Source organism: Ambystoma mexicanum, chromosome 4q (assembly GCF_040938575.1).
Source record: "Ambystoma mexicanum isolate Mex_15411 chromosome 4q, UKY_AmexF1_1, whole genome shotgun sequence".
In the NCBI taxonomy this organism is placed as follows: Eukaryota; Metazoa; Chordata; class Amphibia; order Caudata; family Ambystomatidae; genus Ambystoma; species Ambystoma mexicanum.
In genome coordinates this window covers 260,822,527-260,842,590 of record NC_090928.1, presented here as the reverse complement: position 1 = coordinate 260,842,590, position 20,064 = coordinate 260,822,527, and the positions used below count along the sequence as shown (strand labels likewise).

The window sequence follows — 20,064 nt, the reverse complement described above, 5'->3', positions numbered from 1 at the left end:
TGTTAGACTAGTTTTTCCCATGCCAGTTTGTTGTTACTGCATTGGATTTGAATTTAGTTTCAACTTTTTTTCATGCAAGTTCTGTTTGATTCCCTTCATTCATGTTCTGTAAGACTGCTCACCCTTAAAGTGTTTTTGATTGTGGTCTTCACTTCTTCAAAGCGGGTGGGTGTGCTCCCGACTCTGTTAAACCTTTATACTTTGTGTTCTCCAAGTAGACTGTGCCTTTGAAAGTGTGACCATCGTTCCTGGCCAAGGTTGTTTTGGCGTTAAATCTCTCAGAAGATCCATCTTCCTGCGCTTTTCCTTCTGCTTCATCTCTCTTAAGACGGAGGAGCGAGTCCATCAGCTGGTTCCCTTTGCAGCTTCTATTTCTCTTGATTTAGGGACACCAGGTAAGATCTCATCTCATTTTAGGTTACACTGATGCCCGTGTAGACAGAACTCTTAATAAACACACCCAGATCAGATGGATAATCTTCTACATCTCTGAATGTTACAATCTGGCTGGGAAGGATGGGCCTCTCGCACTTGTGACTGGCTTCCAACTCTGCCTTGCATAGGAGTGTCCCTGCATTGGATGTCATGCGACTGCATGGGCTTCACTGCACACATTGGGCAAATATTACTGCTTGGATTCCCTGTTGACGCATGCTTGCTTTGACTGAGCAGTCCTCCAGAGTTTTCTGGTGTATATGGTGGTTTCTCACTCCTCCAGATACCTTTACTGATATTGGACTCTCTATAAGACTTGGAATTTGCTTGAGGAAGGAAACCATTAGAAGAACAGATTATTCACCTCCCAGTAATGTTATTTCTGATTGGTTAGTCCTTCCTCCCACAGATGCCTCATCGTCCTCCCAACTCTTTGCGGATAGGTCATACATCTAGTCTGTTCTGTGATCCCGCAGCTGCTGAGTGCTTGGGGGAAAACTGCAGAGCTGATGTCATGCTGCGCGGCGACCCCTTGTATACAGGCCCAGACACCATGCTTGGTGCCTAAAATACATTTTGAAAGTCAGCAGTGGAGAGAATTTCTAAGATGAGGTAATATGTGGGAAGAACCTCCTCCCTGTCAGTATCTGACTTGCCCACACACTCCTACAATTCAGAAAAGAACTCATGACCCACCTCTTCAAGGAGTATATCCTCCTCATTGTTGGGACAGTTTTTTTAAGGTTTTACCTAGACCTCCTAAGAAGTATATCTGAGGCAGTACATACACTCCACGCTTAGCATAAGGCTGTACCACCTCAGAAAGTGGTAGCATGGACAGAGCAGCAATGCTTATTTAAGGAGGGAGAGAGGGCTGTAGCTTGGTACAAAGAAATTGTAGCATACATATGGTCTTAAACACTGAAACACTATGTATTGTAAAAATAAAGGGTTTATTTAACTACAAGTGGACCAAGATTTTTCTTGGGTCAGTAAGTATTATAACATAATATAAACACAATCATAAAAACCAACTCAATACTTATGGAATGAAAACCGAGGTATAACCTCATTTAGAGGAGCAAGTCAATGCGAGTCAAACCTAGGTTTATACATTCCGGATAGTAATATACTATTCCTGGGGAATAAGACAAGGTTAGATATACTTTTAGAATACGATCAATATTTCAAGGGTAGTTGACCCCGTCAGTCATGCAGTGACCCTCAGTTGTAGAAATCACATAATAAACCAACCCTGTTACAAGTATACTCCTTGCAGTATTACTTTTTAGAACTCAGTTCAGAGCTAGTAAATCTAGACTTTAATACACTTTCTGGAGGGGCATCAAGCTAATCAATCATAAGTATGAATTCTCAATAACTATTTTTCAATGCACTACAAAAATCGGGGAAAGCAAAACCGAATTACACTTTAAGAAGCCTGGAAACGCCTTGGTGGTTCACCCATGGCATACATGCACCGCATGTTCCTCCGGAGTTGGGAAATAGGCTCTCTCCCCCCCTGGACCTCCGGGAATCGTGTATTGTAGTATTGCCCAAACCGGGAAGACCCCCTGAGCAATTTGCCTCGTATAGGCCCATCTCATTGATAAACGGGGAGGCCAAAATTCTAGCCCGAGCACTAGCCAACAGACTACTGGGAGTAATCGAATCTCTGGTTCACCCCGACCAGTGCGGTTTCATGCCGAATAAGTCCATACGCATGAACATTCGCAGATTCCAACTGGCCCTGGATCGCGCCCCAGTGATATCCGACTTGCTAGCACTACTAGCGGTCGACTTTGAGAAAGCATTCGATTCGGTGGGATGGGAGGCTTTGTGGGACATTTTGAATTGAATGAACTTTGGGCACGGTTTCATCTCTTAGACCAAACTTCTATATGCATCCCCCCGTCGCGAAAGTCTGGGTGCACGGCAGGCAATCTAAATCATTCCCACTGAGGCGAGGGACTTAGCAGGGCTGCCCCTTCTCCCCCTTGTTGTTTCTCCTTGCAATAGAGCCACTTGCGATCAGGCTCCGGGGGGGATGGTGGATGGTCAGGATTTGCATGGCCAGGGGGGAGAGAAGACCGGGTCTCGCTGTACGCTGGCGATCTCCTAATCTATCTCAGCTGACCGCGGGCCTCATGTCCAGTGGTGTCCCGAATCCTGTCGGATTACCAAGAGTTCTCCGGCCTCAGAGATAATACCCAGAAAACTGTGTTTTTCCCAATCCAGGGGGAAGAGGACGCGATTCCTGATGCCTGCCCATACTCTTTCGGTTCGGGGTTTCCTGTATTTGGGTATACGGTTTAGCTCCTCGCTGGAAGAGTTCATCCAACTGAATCTGCAACCGGTCCTCGTGAGGATCGCAGCAGACATCTCATTGGCAAACACTACCATTGTCTCTAATGGGAAGGGCCGCATTATTTAAGATGCTGGCTCTCCCGAGGTTGTTATATGTTCTACAGAACGCCCCACTGCCCATTCCCGCTGGACTCTTCAAATCAATTGAGGGACACATACGTGGCCTCCTTTGGGGGTGGGGGGCGACAACCAAGAATTGCTCTTGCGACACTAAAATGCTCCATCTGGGAGGGAGGGATTGGGCTGCCATGTGTCTGCACATATTAACTAGCAACACAGAACGGGGTGGTAAACGACTGGCTGCACGTTGACAACGCACTCCCCCACATTAGCCTGGAACTGTCCGGCATGCACCCGCTCTCCCCCCTCCAGGTGCTGTATGCCCCCCGGGTCAGAACGGCCAAAGTCCCATGCATGTCACTCCACATCCGCCACACATGGGAGGAAGCACACAAACACGTAGGCTGGGGCTCTAGGCCTTCTCTGGCCCAACCTATCTGGCATAATACCCATCTTCCTGAAATTTGTAAAATGGGCCCTCTGGGAAACTGGGAAGGACTTGGGATACGCACACTGGAACAGGTGATCCAGTGGGGACGCATGGTTGAGTTTGACACTCTCAGGGAGCGTTTTAACCTGGGCCGGGGGGGCAGCTTCAGATACATGCAACTGACCCATGCCATGAACGCACAATTCCCGGACCTGGGGGAGGTCCCGGCCTGCCCCCCTCTGGAAGCCAATATCCTTGCAGAACGCATCCTCTCCAGGGTCACCTCCACGCTATACCAGGTCCTCAACTCCTTTGGCAACAAAGAGCTCACTACTCTGAAAGGGAAATGGGGAAAGGGACGTGGGCGGGCTGGAGCAGGAGGAATGGGTGGAGGCCCTGATGTTCCCTCGCGAGATCGGTATTGAGGCAAAACTCTGATCCAGCTCAGGATCCTGCATCGGTCCTATTACTCTCGCACAACACTGGCTAGATGGACTGGAGAGGAGGCAGAAGCCTGTCTCCGGTGCCAACGCGAAAGGGGCACCTTTTTCCATACAATCTGGGAGTGCCAAGTGGTACAGTCCTTTTGGGTGGGGTGTACACGCATGATCTCTGCAGCAATTGGATCCCAAATACCACTGGACCCAAAGTTGATACTGCTTGGGATATGGAGAGAACTGGGCCTCACTAAACATGAGAAACTGTTCACGGCAGTGGCACTGGGGGCGGGCAAGAGACTAATCGCTGCAAACTGGGGATCGGCGGCAACACTGAGCCTAGTCCGATGGTCAAATGAGGTCACTAGGTGCGCCTCTTTGGAGCGGCAAATTTACACAGCAAGAGGCTGCCCACGCAAGTTTGAAAAGGTCTGGGGTAAATGGTCAGACGAACAATGAGGGCCCCCTTCCCCACTGGTACCTCCGGTGGTGATTCCCCCCCCCCCCCAAGCCTACTGCCAGCGGGGACTCAGCTGAAAAGCAAATGTATGCACCTTTGACTTCATTGCCTTCAGCTTCATTAATGTATGTATGATCTATGCACTTGTTAAAACAATAAAATGTGTTTAAAATAGAAAAAAAGGGCACAATGTATTTCAAGGTAAGTAATTGATCCTATGACTATTTTTGAAATGCTCAAAGCAGTTTCAGAAGAGCAGCAGTGTTAGGGAAAATTCTCTTATGAGGCTAATTTCCCAAACCTAGTGAGTCCCCCAGCAGCTTTGCTGGATTTTTGTTTTTTTTTTCTTTTCTCCTGCTAAGTGTGAGACTCTTTTACTCCAACTCTTAGGCATGATTTGAGGTATGTCTTTGACTTATGTTCTCATGGGCTATGGGGTTCCTTTTTACTCCATAGGGTATCATCTGTGTGTGTGGTACACAGCACCCTCAGTGCAGTACCACAGGGGTGTTACAATGACCCCCAAACATAGACTCCATACCCTGGGACTGACTGTCTCCCAGGGCATGTAAAGTCACCATTGGCTTTACTAGTACAAAATTGTGAACAGAACCAGTACAAACCATCATATTGTAGAAGTACTGGTAAGGGGTAATTCGATTGCCCCTGGGTCTGTTTTCAAGGGGGCACTGTCCCATCCCCCCTCGTCGAGTTTCTGGCTGGTGGCAGTGGTTACCACGCGAAATATTCCTCCGGAATATTCTCTATGGGATTTTCCCATTGATTTTAAACGCACCACTTTTTGGTGCAACGTTAAAGATACCGCTGGTTTATTTATTTAATATTAAATCACCGGTTGGGTCTTTTTGCCAGAACTCGATTCTAAAATGGCGTTTGTGTCCGTCTCTGTGACTCTGACCAAGGTCAAGCCCTTTGTTCCACTATTTTGGAGGGCTTCTCCACAGAAGCCCTCCAAATGGTGCCACTCTGTCTGGGTTCCACAGGAAGGGTGGAGGGGGGAAATTGGCACCCTGGACTGCGTTGCCTTAGCAACCCAAGTGTCACACTACTCTGATTGGCGCAGTGGTGAGCCGCCCGGCTCACCACTTAGCATGTGTGATTGACAGCTAGGCTGCTGAATGGGGGTTTTTCTGCATAAAAGCTGGGCCTTTGGGCTTCAGGCAACTTATAAGACATGTATTCACTTTTAGACTGTTTTAGGTCTGTATAAAGCAGTTCAGGGGGAGCAAAACCCAATTACACTTTAAGAAGAACACAATGTTCTCCAGCATGGGGTCTGGCATGGATTCACATGCTCATGAATATTCCCCGTCGTCAGGCTGGGAATCCTCGGTAAAGAAAAAACCAGTATCAGTTTCGTTTCTGATCTGTCTTTCGTAGTAATAACCAATCACTGGTCTCTGCGTCATACTGACCACAGCCAATGACTGCCCTCTACCTAAGCACCGCCTCTGGCAGCCATCTTCAGATTTTTACCGCACGTTCATGTGTTGGGATCCTCGTGCTATTGCTCTCGAGCGTTAGTGCTATTTTTTCGCGCTTTTTACAAAAAACTTCGATTCTTTCGGTCAAAAGAGCCTCAAGCTCCACCGATTCTACATCCGATCAACGGGGACCCGTGTCGGATTCATCTGTGCCCCTCAAGGGTGAAGATTTCGTCGAGCTACACTTCGGAGGATTCCAGAAGCTTCTCAGGCCCGGTCTCGGAGATGGCCCAGGAGAAGGGAAGCTCGACGCCCGGAAAGCTGTTCAGGGTCTGCCCTGGATGCCAGCTGCAGAACGTCTTCAAGGAGGACGAACACTCTTTCTGCCTTTACTGCCTTCATGAGGACAAGACGCACGTGGAGAAGGACTGTGCGTTTTGCGGCAACATCTCGGAACGGACCATGAAGGACCGCCATCAACGTCTCGCCAACTGGCTGGAGGGTAAGAGCCCGTCTGGCGAGAAGAAGAAGAAATCAGAGCGGTCTTCTAAGACCTTTGAGGGCGCCCCGGCGACGGGGGCCCAACATAAGGCCAAGCACCGCGCGTCCGCTGGCACCGGGAGCGCCGAACGGTCGGGCTCTACGGGCGCCAGGCAGGGCGCACCCTCCCCGGCACCATCAACCACGAGCCAACGCTCTGGGTCGGGTAAGAGGAAGGCCGAGCACCCGGCGAAGCTCCTGGAGAGGCCCAGGTCGAGCTCTAAGGCAGAGGAGGAGCGTGGCAGTGCCCCCTCCCTCAAGGATAAGGCGGTGAGCGCACCTAAGGTGGTGAAGGCCTTGATCCATCCGACCAAGCCCTCTATCGAAACGGTCGCGGCGGCCCTGGCTCAGCCTGTGGTGGCTGCACCAGTGGTGGCGACCTCAGGGCCCAGAATCTCCCTGCCTCCTCGGAGGGAGTCTTCCTTTGTGCCCATCGATAGGACCCCCGTGAAACCCCCCGTGGGGAAGAAGAAGGGGGGGCAGGGCGTCGTCGTAGAGTCGGCCTCAACCTCAGAAGAGGAGCTGATCGAGGTCTTAAGCCACGGCCTAGGCGTGGAAGAAGACCAGCCCGTCGGAATGGACCCCGACGCAGGTGACGACGACGACATCGTCGAGGATACCGACGGGGCCCCTGCTCGCCCGTCGGATTCCCCTCTGCCAGCGCCGCAAGACAACTCGGCGGCCATTTTGTTGGCCATACAGTCCTTATGCTCCGAGATAAGGACGAGGCTACCGTTACCGACGGAGGAACCTCTCCCGTCGGGGGATCCAGAACCGGGACCTTCTGGTGTTCCCCCTACCAAGAAAAGAAGGATCCATCCACCACCTCCTTTTCAACCGTCGCGCCCCTTCCAGCCCTCCTCCCCGTCCACCCGAGGGGATGATACGGGGACTGACACGGCAGCGACGGGTACGGACGACGAGGCATACGACGAGGATTTTCCGTCGTCGCCTCCCACCAGGGCCTCTCCGCCCGACGAGATCGGATCTTTCCACTCCATGATCTCCAGGGCTTCCGAGCTTTTCCAACTCTGCCCTGAGGAGAAGAAAAAGGAAGGCTTCCTTTATCAGCGGCGCGAGGCCAAGAGGAAGACGGTCCTCGCAGTGCCTCTGTTGGATGACATTTGGGATGAGGGCCTTTCCCTCCTCAAGAACCCTTCCACGACGCCAGCTAGAAGAGACCGGTACGAGAAAAAGTACCGGGTCCCGGACACGGCCCCCCTATGCCTCCGGGCGCAGCCTACCCCGGACTCCGTCGTCTCCGCGGCAGCCAGGAAGAAAGCGGGGGGGGGTGCGGCCTCCACATCGACTTCCCCGCCAGACGGCGAGGGAAATAAATTGGATACTATGGGGCGTAGAGTCATCTCGTCGGCAGCGACGACGATTAAAGCGGCCAACGCCTTGGCTATCGTGGCCCGCTACGACAGGGAGCTCTGGTACAAGATGGCTCCCCTGCTGGATTTTCTGCCGGATGACAAGAGGGCGGAGGCCCTTGAGATCCTGCAGGAAGGTGAGGTGGCCTCGGACCACGCCATCACCGTGGCGACGGACATCGCCGACACTGGGTTCCGCCAGCTGGGCAACGGCGTTTGCCTTCGACGTCGTGGATGGCTCAAAGCTACGGACTTCCGGCAGGACGTCCAGACCAGAGTCCTGGACATGCCCTTCGACGGGAACAACCTGTTTGGGAAGACAGTGGACGATTCCCTTCAGGCCATCAAGGCGGATACGGAGACGGCCCGGGCCCTTGGAGTCCTGCAACGACGGACGCCCTTTCGGAGCGGCGGAGGCAAGGGCGCCTCCAAAGGTTCCGGCGGCGGTTTCGCTTCCTACCGTCAAGCGGCCCGCTCGTCGTCGCAAGAGGCCTACAGAGGACGAGGCAAGTCTAGCGGACCCCGCCGTCGTCGCCAAGGAGGTCAAGGCGGCAAGGCCGCGTCCAAGCAGGATTGAACCGGCCGTGGGGTCGGGCCCCCACCGAAGCACCCCGGTGGGAGGCCGGCTGGCGGGCTTCGTCAGCGTGTGGGAGTCCATCTCCACCGACCGTTGGGTGCTGGACGCCCTGGCCCGGGGCCACGCGCTCGAGTTTCAAAGAAGGTGCCCGCGCGTCCCCCCCGTGGCCAGGAAAGAACTTCACGTCCCTCAACTTCTCCTGGAGGTAAAGGCGATGCTCAGAAAGGGCGCCATCGAACTCGTCCCAAAGAGGCTTCGGGGCTCCGGAGTCTACTCGAGATACTTCCTCGTGAAGAAGAAGACGGGAGGATGGCGCCCCATCCTGGACCTGCGACGTCTGAACAAGTTCATCAAGGCGCAGAAGTTCCGGATGGTCACCCTCCAGCACGTCCTGGGTCAGCTGGAGGAAGGAGACTTCCTATCGTCGTTGGATTTGGAGGATGCCTACTTCCACATTCCCATCCTAAAGGGGCACCGCAAATTCCTCAGATTCGTGGTCCAAGGGCGTCATTACCAGTTCAAAGCCCTTCCCTTCGGACTACGGTCGGCACCCAGGGTATTCACCAAGTGCCTCGCACCGGTGGCGGCGCAGCTGCGCCGCGAGGGGATTCACGTCTACCCCTACCTGGACGACTGGCTCATCCGCGCCAAGACGAGGGAGCTCGCCGTGGTCCACACGGCAAGGACCGTCCAACTCCTCACGGACCTGGGATTCTCCGTGAACTACGCCAAATCCCACCTGGTGCCCGCGCAAGTCGCACTGTTTCTGGGAGCGAGGCTCGACACAGTGTCCCTTCTGGCCTCCCCGTCGGAGGAGAGGACCAGGACCATCTTGGGCAAGGTGCAACGGATGTTGGTGGCCGACGCGGCCAAAGTGAGGTCCATCAAGTCCCTCCTCGGGATGATGTCTTCCTGCATCTACCTCATTCCCATGTGCAGGCTCCAGATGCGCCCGTTGCAAGAATTCCTGGATGCGCGCTGGATCCAGACGACGGGCAGCTTCGAGGAAAGGATCAAGCTCGACGAGAGTTTCCGACGAGCGATACGGTAGTGGGGCACCCGCACGCATCTGACGGCGGGCATGGACTTCCAGACCCCAGCCCACCAGGAGACTGTGACCACGGATGCCTCCCTGGAAGGGTGGGGAGCGCACACCGAAAATCTGCACGCAAGGGGACTCTGGCTCCCGACGGAGAAGTCCCTACATATCAACGTCCTGGAGCTCCGTGCAGTGTTTTGGGCCCTCAGGTCCTTCCTTCCGTCCCTCAAGGGCAAGGTGGTGAGGATCTTCACCGACAACACCACCACCATGTTTTACATCAGGAAACAGGGCGGAACCAGGTCCCCAGCGCTGTCCAAGGAGGCGCAGGACCTGTGGCATTGGGCCGTCGCCCAAGGGATTTTTCTGGTGCCGTTTCATCTGGCAGGGATAAAAAACACCATCGCCGACTCACTCAGCAGGGAGCTGCGCTCGTGCCACGAGTGGGAGCTACGGCAGGATCTGGTGGATCGCCTCTTCCGACGGTGGGGCACACCCCAGATCGACCTGTTCGCGACGGCGACGAACACCAAGTCCCGGAGGTTCGCCAGCAGGTTTCCCCAGACGAGGAGCATGGGCGATGCTTTCTCGTTCCCCTGGGAGGGCCTGTTCCTCTACGCGTTCCCTCCCTTGCCTCTGCTAATCCGGCTCATCAACCAGCTCAAGAGGTCACGGTGCAGGATGATCCTCGTCGCACCTGCGTGGCCGAGGCAGATATGGTTCCCGGACCTTCTGGACTTGTCAGCGTCCCCGCCGATCAAGCTGCCGGCGGACGCGGATCTACTCTCCAGGGAAGGAGGCGCCATCCTCCACCACGACCCGAAGTCGCTGAACTTGCAGGCCTGGCTCCTGCAGCGCTAGAGTTTGGAGGATACGACATACCGGCCGATTGCAGAGAGGTTCTTGCAAAGGCCAGGGCGTCCTCGACTCTTAAATGCTACGGACACAAATGGAAGAGGTTCTCTGTCTGGTGCCACGCACAGAAGATTAACCCTCTACGGATTACGGCTCCCCAAGTACTGCCGTACCTGCTGACGCTGGCCAAAGCTGGTCTGGCACACGCGTCCATCAAGATTCATCTTGCTGCGATCTCCCGATACACCAGAACCACGGGCCGGACGTCCTTGTGGTCTCATCGTCTGGTGAAAGAGTTCATGAAGGGACTGTTCAGATCGTTCCCGCCGGTGAAGGCTCCGGCCCCGGCGTGGGAGCTCAACGTGGTGCTGACCAAGCTCATGGGACCTCCGTTCGAGCCTCTGCACTCGGCCCCGTTGAAGTTTCTATCGTGGAAAACAGCTTTTCTTGTGGCCATCACCTCCGCACGACGAGTGGGAGAGATCCAGGCCCTTTCCTGCAAGGCCCCGTACTTGACTTTCCACGACACGAGGGTAGTGCTCAGGACGCACCCCTCCTTCATGCCCAAGGTACCGTCGGACTTCCATCTCAACGAACCCTTGGTGTTACCTGTGTTTTTCCCGTCGCCTTCGTCGCCGGCTGAGAGGACTTTGCACTCGCTGGATGTAGCTAGAGCGCTGAAGTTCTACGTGGACCGCACGAAGGGTTTTCGGAAGACGTCACAACTCTTTGTGAACTTTGGACCTGTCAATCAGGGGAAGGCTCTCTCGAAGGCTTCCATCTCCAGATGGCTCTCCGGCTGTATCATGTGCTGTCACCGGTTGGCAAACCGACCGCTGCCTGGCCGTCCGAGAGCCCATTCCACCAGAGCGATCGCAGCTACCACGGCGTTCCTATCTGGTGTGCCCCTGCTGGACATATGCAGGGCTGCTACGTGGAGGTCGACGCACACCTTCACGAAATTCTACTGCGTCGACCGGGATTCCAGGGAGGAGTCCAGGGTCGGCCAAGCAGTGCTGCGCAACCTGTTCGCCTGAGGTGAGCCTGGTGAGGAGGTAAGATGCTTAATGTTGAGTTTATGTGATGCTTAATGTTGAGCCTTTGCCACCTCCCGTGGTTGTGCATGTGTGTACTGCTATGTATTCTTTATTCATGAGCATGTGAATCCATGCCAGACCCCATGCTGGAGAAGGAACAAGTTACTTACCTGTAACTGTTGTTCTCCAGCATGGGTCTGGCATGGATTCACATGCGAACCCTCCCGCCTACCCCTCTGCGGCTCTTCACTTGGTCATACTGCCACTTCACGTGCTTCGAAATCTGAAGATGGCTGCCAGAGGCGGTGCTTAGGTAGAGGGCAGTCATTGGCTGTGGTCAGTATGACGCAGAGACCAGTGATTGGTTATTACTACGAAAGACAGATCAGAAACGAAACTGATACTGGTTTTTTCTTTACCGAGGATTCCCAGCCTGACGACGGGGAATATTCATGAGCATGTGAATCCATGCCAGACCCATGCTGGAGAACAACAGTTACAGGTAAGTAACTTGTTCCTTATTCACGGTAGGTAAACCCTATTAGTGAGCTTTTGCACTCATTCAGCTAGGAATACTAAAACAGTACCAACAATACTTATTACTGTTCAGAAGATGGGGGAGGGCATCATTCAAAGTTAATAAAGAAACTTGTATACTTTTTTTAGAAGGCACATTGCAACTCAAAGGTAAGTATAACTTAAGGACACTTTGTAACTTCTTCTTTCAGAGAGAAACAGTTAGTACTTGTACACTTGTTATACTTTTCAAGACCGAATCCTTTTCTTCTCCATTCCTTCCCTTGTCCGAGTTCTCTCAGAGGCGGAAGAGGCACCCTTGTGGTCTAGGTGCCAGCTGTACGCAGATTGAGATGGCGTTCAGTTGCAGGAAAGTCAAAGTTCCAGAGCCGATCTTCTTAAACAAGTATTCACTTTCAAAGTTAGTTAAAGGGTTCAGGGACTTCACAGAAGGCTGCCTATATGCGTTCCAGCATTAGGCCTGGGCAAGTGGTATGGGAAAACTCCCAACCACACAAATCACTCTCGGCCTCACAGGATCCACACCAGACTTGAGTATTAACCGAGCCTACACAGTACCTTAGGCGAAAAGAACCTCTTCTGGGTGGATGCCTTCAGGATGCAGCAGCACAGGACCCCGTCCCTGGATTCTTGTTCTGGAGACTTTAGTTATTTCTAACTGGACCCTGGATGGAACTTGCAGCAGCAGTCGTCAAAGGAGGCTTCCAGCAAAAGTATCTTCGCGGATTCTCACAGCTCTGTGGATTGGGCCACTTTTTACAGCATCCAGATGAAGAATGAATATCGCTGGTCGGATTCTCTTCACTCTCTCGGTCCTGCACTCTGATGAGGGGACTTCAGGTTTTCTATCATGTCTCTGGATATCCAGCTGGAGTCCACCAAAGTTTCAGACGGATTTGGTCTTTTGGACGACAATGCACCGCTCTCGGGCTCAAGGTCCCAGTGTATTGGGGTATTGCATCCCCAACAACGTCGCAGCACGTCATGGGATGGCTGAAAATGCAGGTCTTCTCAGAGTATTTATCCAGAACTACAGCACAACTTCTGCAATTTCTCCCTGCAGTTTACAGAAAGGAGCGGTCTGGCTGTCCGATTAGGATAGCCAACCACCCCCCAGGTACTTGCTTCCTTTCAGGTAAGGTGGAGGACAAATGGCTGCGGATTCTTTGACTCCTCTTTCGCTTCCTGCCTTCTCAGACACTCTGGAGTCTGGGCGGGGAATACAAAGGATTCCCGCCGAAGAAAAACTTTCACTGAGGTCTTTGCTGCCTAGAATGGCAAAGGAAGACCTCAGAAACAACAAGCATACTTAAATATGGCGATAAAAGGAGCCAGTTACCGAGGCTGAAATAACAGCCTGCAAGTAATAAGACTAACCACTGCCACCAGCCATACATGTAAACTTGCAATTGTAACATAATGTTACCAGGTAAGTAGGAAAGGTGATACGTTGTATCCCCCCAGCACTCCACAAAAGGTGATGTGTGTTGGCCCACTATATAAAAGGTGAAGGGGATGAAAATCCCTCTTTGCCCCTTAGAAATTAACAGGAAAGTGCAAATGGGCAAACCAGCCTAAAAGTAATAGAAAACTATAACTCCAATCATGCACTATTGAGAGACATAAAGTCTCCCATAAAAAGAGCAAAAGACTAGGTGAGAGTGGAAAAGGTTTTCCCTTCACCTCGGGACAAGGGAAAATACGAAGCCCAAGCAAAATGGGGTTTGACGCAAGTAAGGAAGATTTATCACAAATATGAAACTCTTACCTAACACTCAACACACAAACCATCAAGTCACCCCTCGTGCCACCTGACTAACTAGACTCTACCCGCCCCTCTCTGCCACCGGTAACAGCTGCACCTCTCCTCTCTGCCCCTTTGTTTCCTACCCCCTAGATCAGCCCTTGTTACCTCTGAAAAGCACTATTCTGCATCTGTGTTGTTGTATACCTCTGTAAAGCGCTCCATTGCTTCTCGAAGCTAGGTCCGTGCTCAATAAATACCATAATAATAGAGGAAGGACTAATCCATCAAAGAACATTATCAAAAGTAAGCAGCTTATTTGTTTCTGATGTAGATCTCGAGAAAATAATGGAATTTGAATTCACTTACCTACGAAAGAACTGTGATGGTGAAGAGCTTTAATTGCATGACAAATCTAGAACACTTGCTAAATCTGTTCACCTGCAGGAGGAAATGGACGACAAAATGGAAAACTAACAGTGACATATAGAAAAGGAAAGACCTTGAAGAATGCCTACAGGCTGAAGCTCTGTGATGGTAACCCTCGATTGTATGTCAGAGTACCAATTACAGTTTAGTTCTTGTACATGAGGTTTAGCCACTGTCAGTTGCCAGTGTACTTGATGATTTGACCTCTTCTGGGTCTGGACAGTGCAGGCTTTTGTCGGCAAGGCTTCCTGGGAGCAGGACATCCTGCCAGGTTAAGGAAGGGGATTGCCAGCTCTCGGAAGTACAGTGCCTGCAAATTCCATTGATAGCTTTGCCATCAAAAAGGTTATTGGAAGAGTTCAGGGATGAGCAGTGTGTCCTCACAATTCTTGTTCACATAAATAGTCATCTTCAATTCTTTTGGACTCCTCCCCACGTTTGGCATGATGCTAAGGAAGCAGTTTCTTGAGTTGTCTAGACTATTCGGAATAAAGGGGGGTTAACTCCCATTCACAGAGTTTCATTCTTCCAAATGTTTGCCACTTAATCACTTCTGGACTGCACATTCATATTTGAAGGCTTTGACCTTTCTTGCTGGTGTAGGTTCAGGCTTGTCTCGTACACCATTCACAAACTGGTCAATTATCTTTCTGACTAGCCCATTCTCGGAGGAACATGGTAGCCATGACCTTATACTGCAACATCTGTGTACCATTCAGCCTCTTTCCAACAGTTTTTGACAGTTGGAATCTTAATTGGATGTACCCAGTGGTTCATGGCAGTCGCACACTTACGACACAGTGGGCTGTAATCCCACTAGATACCATTGGTGTTGCCAGCCAGTTGAACTAATACAGCCACCTTTATGAGAAGATATGCTATGGGGAGCCATGACCTTGGGGCACCCTGGGTGCAGTTGGATTTCTTTCATGGATGCACAATCTGCATATGTTCTGCATACGTGCTGCATACAAGTGAGGCCTCTCAATGAAAAACCACATAATCAGTCATGGAAATACAAAAATACTCAGGAACCTGTGCCATATTGCTATGTTGGAATGTAAAGTCTCTGACTTTAAAACTTATGCTAAATGTTCAAATACTTGATCTTTTTTGTTTTTAGTATTGCAAAGTACAAGTGTTCTTGTTGAATTAACCACAAATCAAATTGAAGAGTTAAATATTAAATGATTTACCTTGAGCTATGCTGGCAATATGCCCTCTAGCAGAACATTAGTGTTTGTATTTTACTTTGATATTGTGCACTGAAATGCCTCAAGTTATGTTGCAGAAATGGTCAATTTAAATGTTCCCCGTATTGAGCCGGTATGGTATTACTAGTTTTAAAAATAATGTTCTTTGTGCCATTGTTTCCTGGTATTTTGCAGAAACGCATGATCTCTCTGTCTAATATATAAATAAAGGTTTATTTTGGATGTGTTTTTTTTTTTAATTTAAAATGTGGTCAATGTTGGATATCTCTAGTGGAAAGAATTTGTTTAGTATTGCCCTTAATCTGATACTACCAGACCATTTACTTGTTGTTGGATATTATATATTCCATCCCAAACAAAGCTGAGACTGCAATGGAATCTTTCCCAACAGCTTTTGCTCTTCCATGGGGTTTGGTAAAGCTAATTCAAGGATTTTGGCTTCTGGATCACAATGATCACCAGGTAAGCATTCTACTCAATTCTTCTTCTATGAACATTGTGAGAGCAAATATAACAGAGTTGCGTGATAAATTGCAAATTGTAGGTTGCAACCGTTTTCCACTCTTAAGAGAGAAAGTAGCAATATTTAGGTTCAAAGTGGTTTTTATAAAGTGTACCATTTCAAATGCCCCCAACACCTTGCTGTGATGTCACTGCAGAGAAATAGGAACTCCACTCTCTAGAGTGACATCCCATCCATCCACATTCCTAATTATGTCTCAGCATTCAGGAGTCCTCTGCCAAAATAAAACAGCGCGGGTTAGGACATCAGTTTAAATTCACCTGCAGTTTCAGAGGAAAACTACAAAGTAGGGGTTTATAGTTTGTAATATTAAATGCAAACATCCAGCTTACTTCAGTGACGCTTCATGCTTGTAGTCTCATATTCCCAGCCTTAGCCTGCCTTTGAAGTATCTGGATCCAGTCACATTGCTTTTCAAGCCATGTCCTTGAAGTATAGTTTGGCAAGAAGGCATGTCTCAGAAAAAACAGAATGATGGGCCGCCAATCTGCATCTGTTTTTTTTAACAGTAGCTGTATCCATTCTTCTCTGAAGCTGAAAAGCAAGGCGAGCCTTCAGAAGAATGGAGGATCGCTCTAGAGTTGGTTTGCGTCCATAAAGTCCTGCTCGACACAAAACACTGAAAACGCAAGCCACAGTCCAAAATTTACAAAACACCACAGCAACTGCATTCAAAAAGGACAGTACATTAAGTGCTATTATTATCAGAATTATTGTAATCTCATATGTTCCTCATTTTTATCAATATATATCCCCTAATGAAAGACAGTGGGAACCATATAAAATTATAAATGGACAGCTGTCAACTCAAGAATTATATTCCACCTTGGGTTTCCAAGTGACATAGACCACATTAACTGCACTCTTGTTGTGTATCGGATGTTACTCTGAACCCCTGGCTTGAATGTTTGATTGCTACCTGTTAAAATTGTTTTTTTTTATTTATTTATTGTGCCTTAGCCAAAAATGTGACTTTTTACACATTTTCTGTAAAATACAAAATATTTAAAACAATCCAAATACAAATCAACAAAGCAGAAAGAGGAAAAAAGAAGTAATACAATTACAATGTTCACCAAAGTTTCCTTTCTCAATGACCATAAAACTTTAGATCTCTCAGCATTTTACTGTTTCTGCAGTTAAGTTTCATACCCAGATGACGCTCTGAACCAAAATTCCTCTGTGTCTAGCCAACTAATATCATGGACAAATCTTCTCAGTCTCAGGACTCTCCACTCCCTTGTGCCCGTACATTTAGATATCAGATGTTTTAATGTTTGGGATTCATTGGCATCACATTTCAAACTATCATCTAATTGGGCTATATCTCTGGGCTGATTTGAATTTCCAGAGTGGGGGAGTAAGTTGAGCCTGAACCTTAAGAATAGGTCACTAGAGCTTGAATCTGAATATTTTCTCAAATATGGGGGCAGAAACGTCCTTTTTTTCTTTCTCCCCATGCTAGAGAATGATTGTGATAATTTTGGCATCCTCATTCTTTCTCCTGTGTCCGACATTTTCAGCCGCTCCTTCACTTTCATTGGGTTTTGTACCAACAGGTCTAATGTGCATTCTGAGTTATCCAACAACTCTAGACATTTCAGCTTTAGTTTTTCATGGAACTTGTTCATATTGCACTGGAGTAGGGCGGACAATTCCTCATATAGGGATTCCTTTTCGGGAACCAGAAGGGACCTATACAAGGAAATCCATTTCCACTCCAGCCGCGATCTTGGGGAGGAAAGGCCCAATTCATACCTCAAGGATACAATGGGTACACAATTCGAAAGGGATAATGATTTTTTCCAAAGTTTTGATTTTATCGAATCCCAATTGACCTCCAATGCGAGCAGATTGGTATCCATGCTAAATAGAATTATTGGGACCACCTTTCCTAAAAAGAATTTTACCAAAAGAAGTATAGAGAATTTACAATATTTAGTTTTTATCCTTTTCATCTGGGCCCCCAACTTAATCATTTTTAGATGAAGAGTTTCTAGTAGATGGATTTTAGTTTGGTATGATTTAATTATAGATCCCAAGTAGGTAAGCTCAGACACAATTTCTATTGTTCGGCGGTCCATTTCCCATGAATAGTTCCTCACTCTTTTGTTCGGATGTTTAAAATGAGGATCCTAGATTTCTCTGTAATAATCCTGAGATCATTCTTTTGAGAATACCTTTCCAAAGCAGAGAGCAATCTCTGAAGGCCAACCTGGGAGTGATCCAGTCCCACCACGTCATCGGCGTAAGCCAACCAGTTTATTTTAGTTGAGCCGAGGCGCAGTGATACTAGACCAATGTCCTTCAGATCCATGCCCAGATCAGCCATAAAGAGGATGAACAGAAGCAGCGCCATCAGGACACCCTGACGCACCCCTCTATTTACCCGTATCGGCTCTGTTAAATAGCCCATCCTAGAGAGTCCTACTCACATCCTGGTATTTTGATGTAGTTCAATCAGGATGGAGAGTAAGTTGGATGGGACTCCCCATGCATGCAATGTCTTCCATAAAAGACCCCTATTAACCATATCAAAAGCTTGAGTAAGATTGATGCACGCCCCAAAAACGGGTAGCCCATTTTTGTTTCCCAGATCTCCATTCGGGCAGATAAGAACCAGGCCATTAAGGGACGTGGATAGTCCCTTTTTGAAACCAGTTTGCTGTTTCGGAATTATGTTTAATTTTGCCCAATACTCTAACCCTCTTAAAATTAAGCCGACAAAGATTTTACTGTCCGCATCCAGTAGTGAAATTGGTCTATAATTCACTGCTAGCAGTCTGTCTCCTTTTTTAAAGATCGGGATTGTGATCGGGTTTTCCACGAATCTGGGAGACGTTTTGATTTAAGTATTTGGACGAACAGTAACTTAAGTACATAAGCCGAACACCAATGGATTCATTTCTAAGGTCCAATTACTAAGGCCATTCGGGCCAGCTGCTCTAGATGTAGAAGAGCTCTTTATTAATACTCTGTCAGCCTTGGTATACGTAAGAGACCAATGAGCACTTTCCCATTCAACATCTGTTGATGGGCCCACTAGCCCGTAAACCTGGGAAAAGTGTTCCACCCAAGTTTCTTCTTGGAGTAGGGCATCCTGATTGTCCATCTGCAGTTCTCATCTATCCCCCAAAATAGCCCAGACATTTCTAGAATTTCTCTGGCTTAAAGACTTTAACATATGTTTCCCATGCTGCTGATAGATAACTTCATTGATCTTTTCCAATTTCTTTGGCCGTTTTTATTGAGGGAGAGCGCTGTCTCCTAGGACTCTTTATCAGCTTGCCTCTTTTTAACGCTGCCTTTTGCATTCTTCTATTCTTCTTCTGTTCCATAATCTGGTGGTTAAAGGAATGCTTATGGGACAATTTACGTGTTTGAGTATTCTGTTTGCGGATCCAAATCCAGTAATGGCAAATGAAAACTAGATGGATTGCAGGATTCATAGATTTGATCCTCAGGAACATTGGCCACCATATTTTGTAGTTTAATTGTCAAGCTTTTCCCTCCCCTATGAAATTTTCTAATGCAATTGCCAGCCGTATCCACCAACAATTTACATGTATATGCAGAAACATTTGAGGACAAGTTGACATCAATTAATAATTTGAGCATTACATGTTCATCCGCATTCCCCTCTTCTACAAATAACGTCATACCATTTTTGAATATTTTCCCAGATGCAAAAAGGTAGTCAATAGTAGAGGAGGATGCTCCCCAACCCAAGTTGGGTTGCTCAGGATATCGCCCCAAATACGTTCAGCATCCATAGGTCCCATCCCTTCATGAAATTTGCCGATATTAAACCATTTTGTGTTTGATGACGTGAGATCCATGTGACTTGATCTTTAGTCGTCAAACATTGGGAATTTAAGTCTCCTGCTATTCAGACTTCATCCGTAGAGAAAAGGGAAAGTATTAAAACCAACAAATCAGACAGTTTTGATAGAAAATCCAAGAGGCCTCTCCCCTCCCCTGAGAATTCCAATACAGATTTACCAGACTCCAGCTCTGTCAAGCATTCAGGGCTCTATACTCCAATCTCACTATCAGGATACCTTGAACCTCATTTGATAGTAACTTGGATTCATACATAGGACTGTTTTTACAAGCAATCAACAACCCCCCTTCCCCAAGGGCCTCCCTCCTTCTGACCCCACTGCCACTTGTTGGAACATGGTGAATTCATCTATTCCAATTAGGCATGTCAGCCACATTTCCTGAAGTAAGATCAAGTCAAAGGTTCCAAAGATATAGGATTTTCTTGGCTCCAAGCAAAAAGAATTATAGCCTCTTGAATTCCATAGCAATACCGTAAGATGATTTTTTAGTAGAGGATCTGCTGTTGGATACACTTTCTAACTATCTCTGGCACCATTTCCCAGGCGGCCGTTGAAGTTGGGCCCATACTATTGGCCTTGTTTTGGGTCTGGATATATAACTGATTTCCTGTCAACTGGGGATGTATATTCATAGACGTAGCGCATGTTGTAGATACCTTAAAGCCCCTTCATTCCCAGGCTTCCGTTTCCCCCAAAACAGATTCCAGACCCAAGTTT

At 48.6% G+C, this 20,064-nt stretch overlaps 1 protein-coding gene across 2 annotated transcripts in view; it reads left to right on the top strand.

Moving 5' to 3' along the window:
- The window catches only part of AHCTF1 (AT-hook containing transcription factor 1), a 2,174,249-nt gene that overhangs the window by 920,945 nt on the left and 1,233,240 nt on the right, over positions 1 to 20,064 (top strand). For both annotated transcript variants that reach the window (XM_069607832.1, XM_069607831.1), the window contains exon 20: positions 15,295 to 15,441. In XM_069607832.1, coding sequence (XP_069463933.1) covers positions 15,295 to 15,441 — 147 coding nt within the window. The remainder of the gene's footprint in view (positions 1 to 15,294; positions 15,442 to 20,064) is intronic.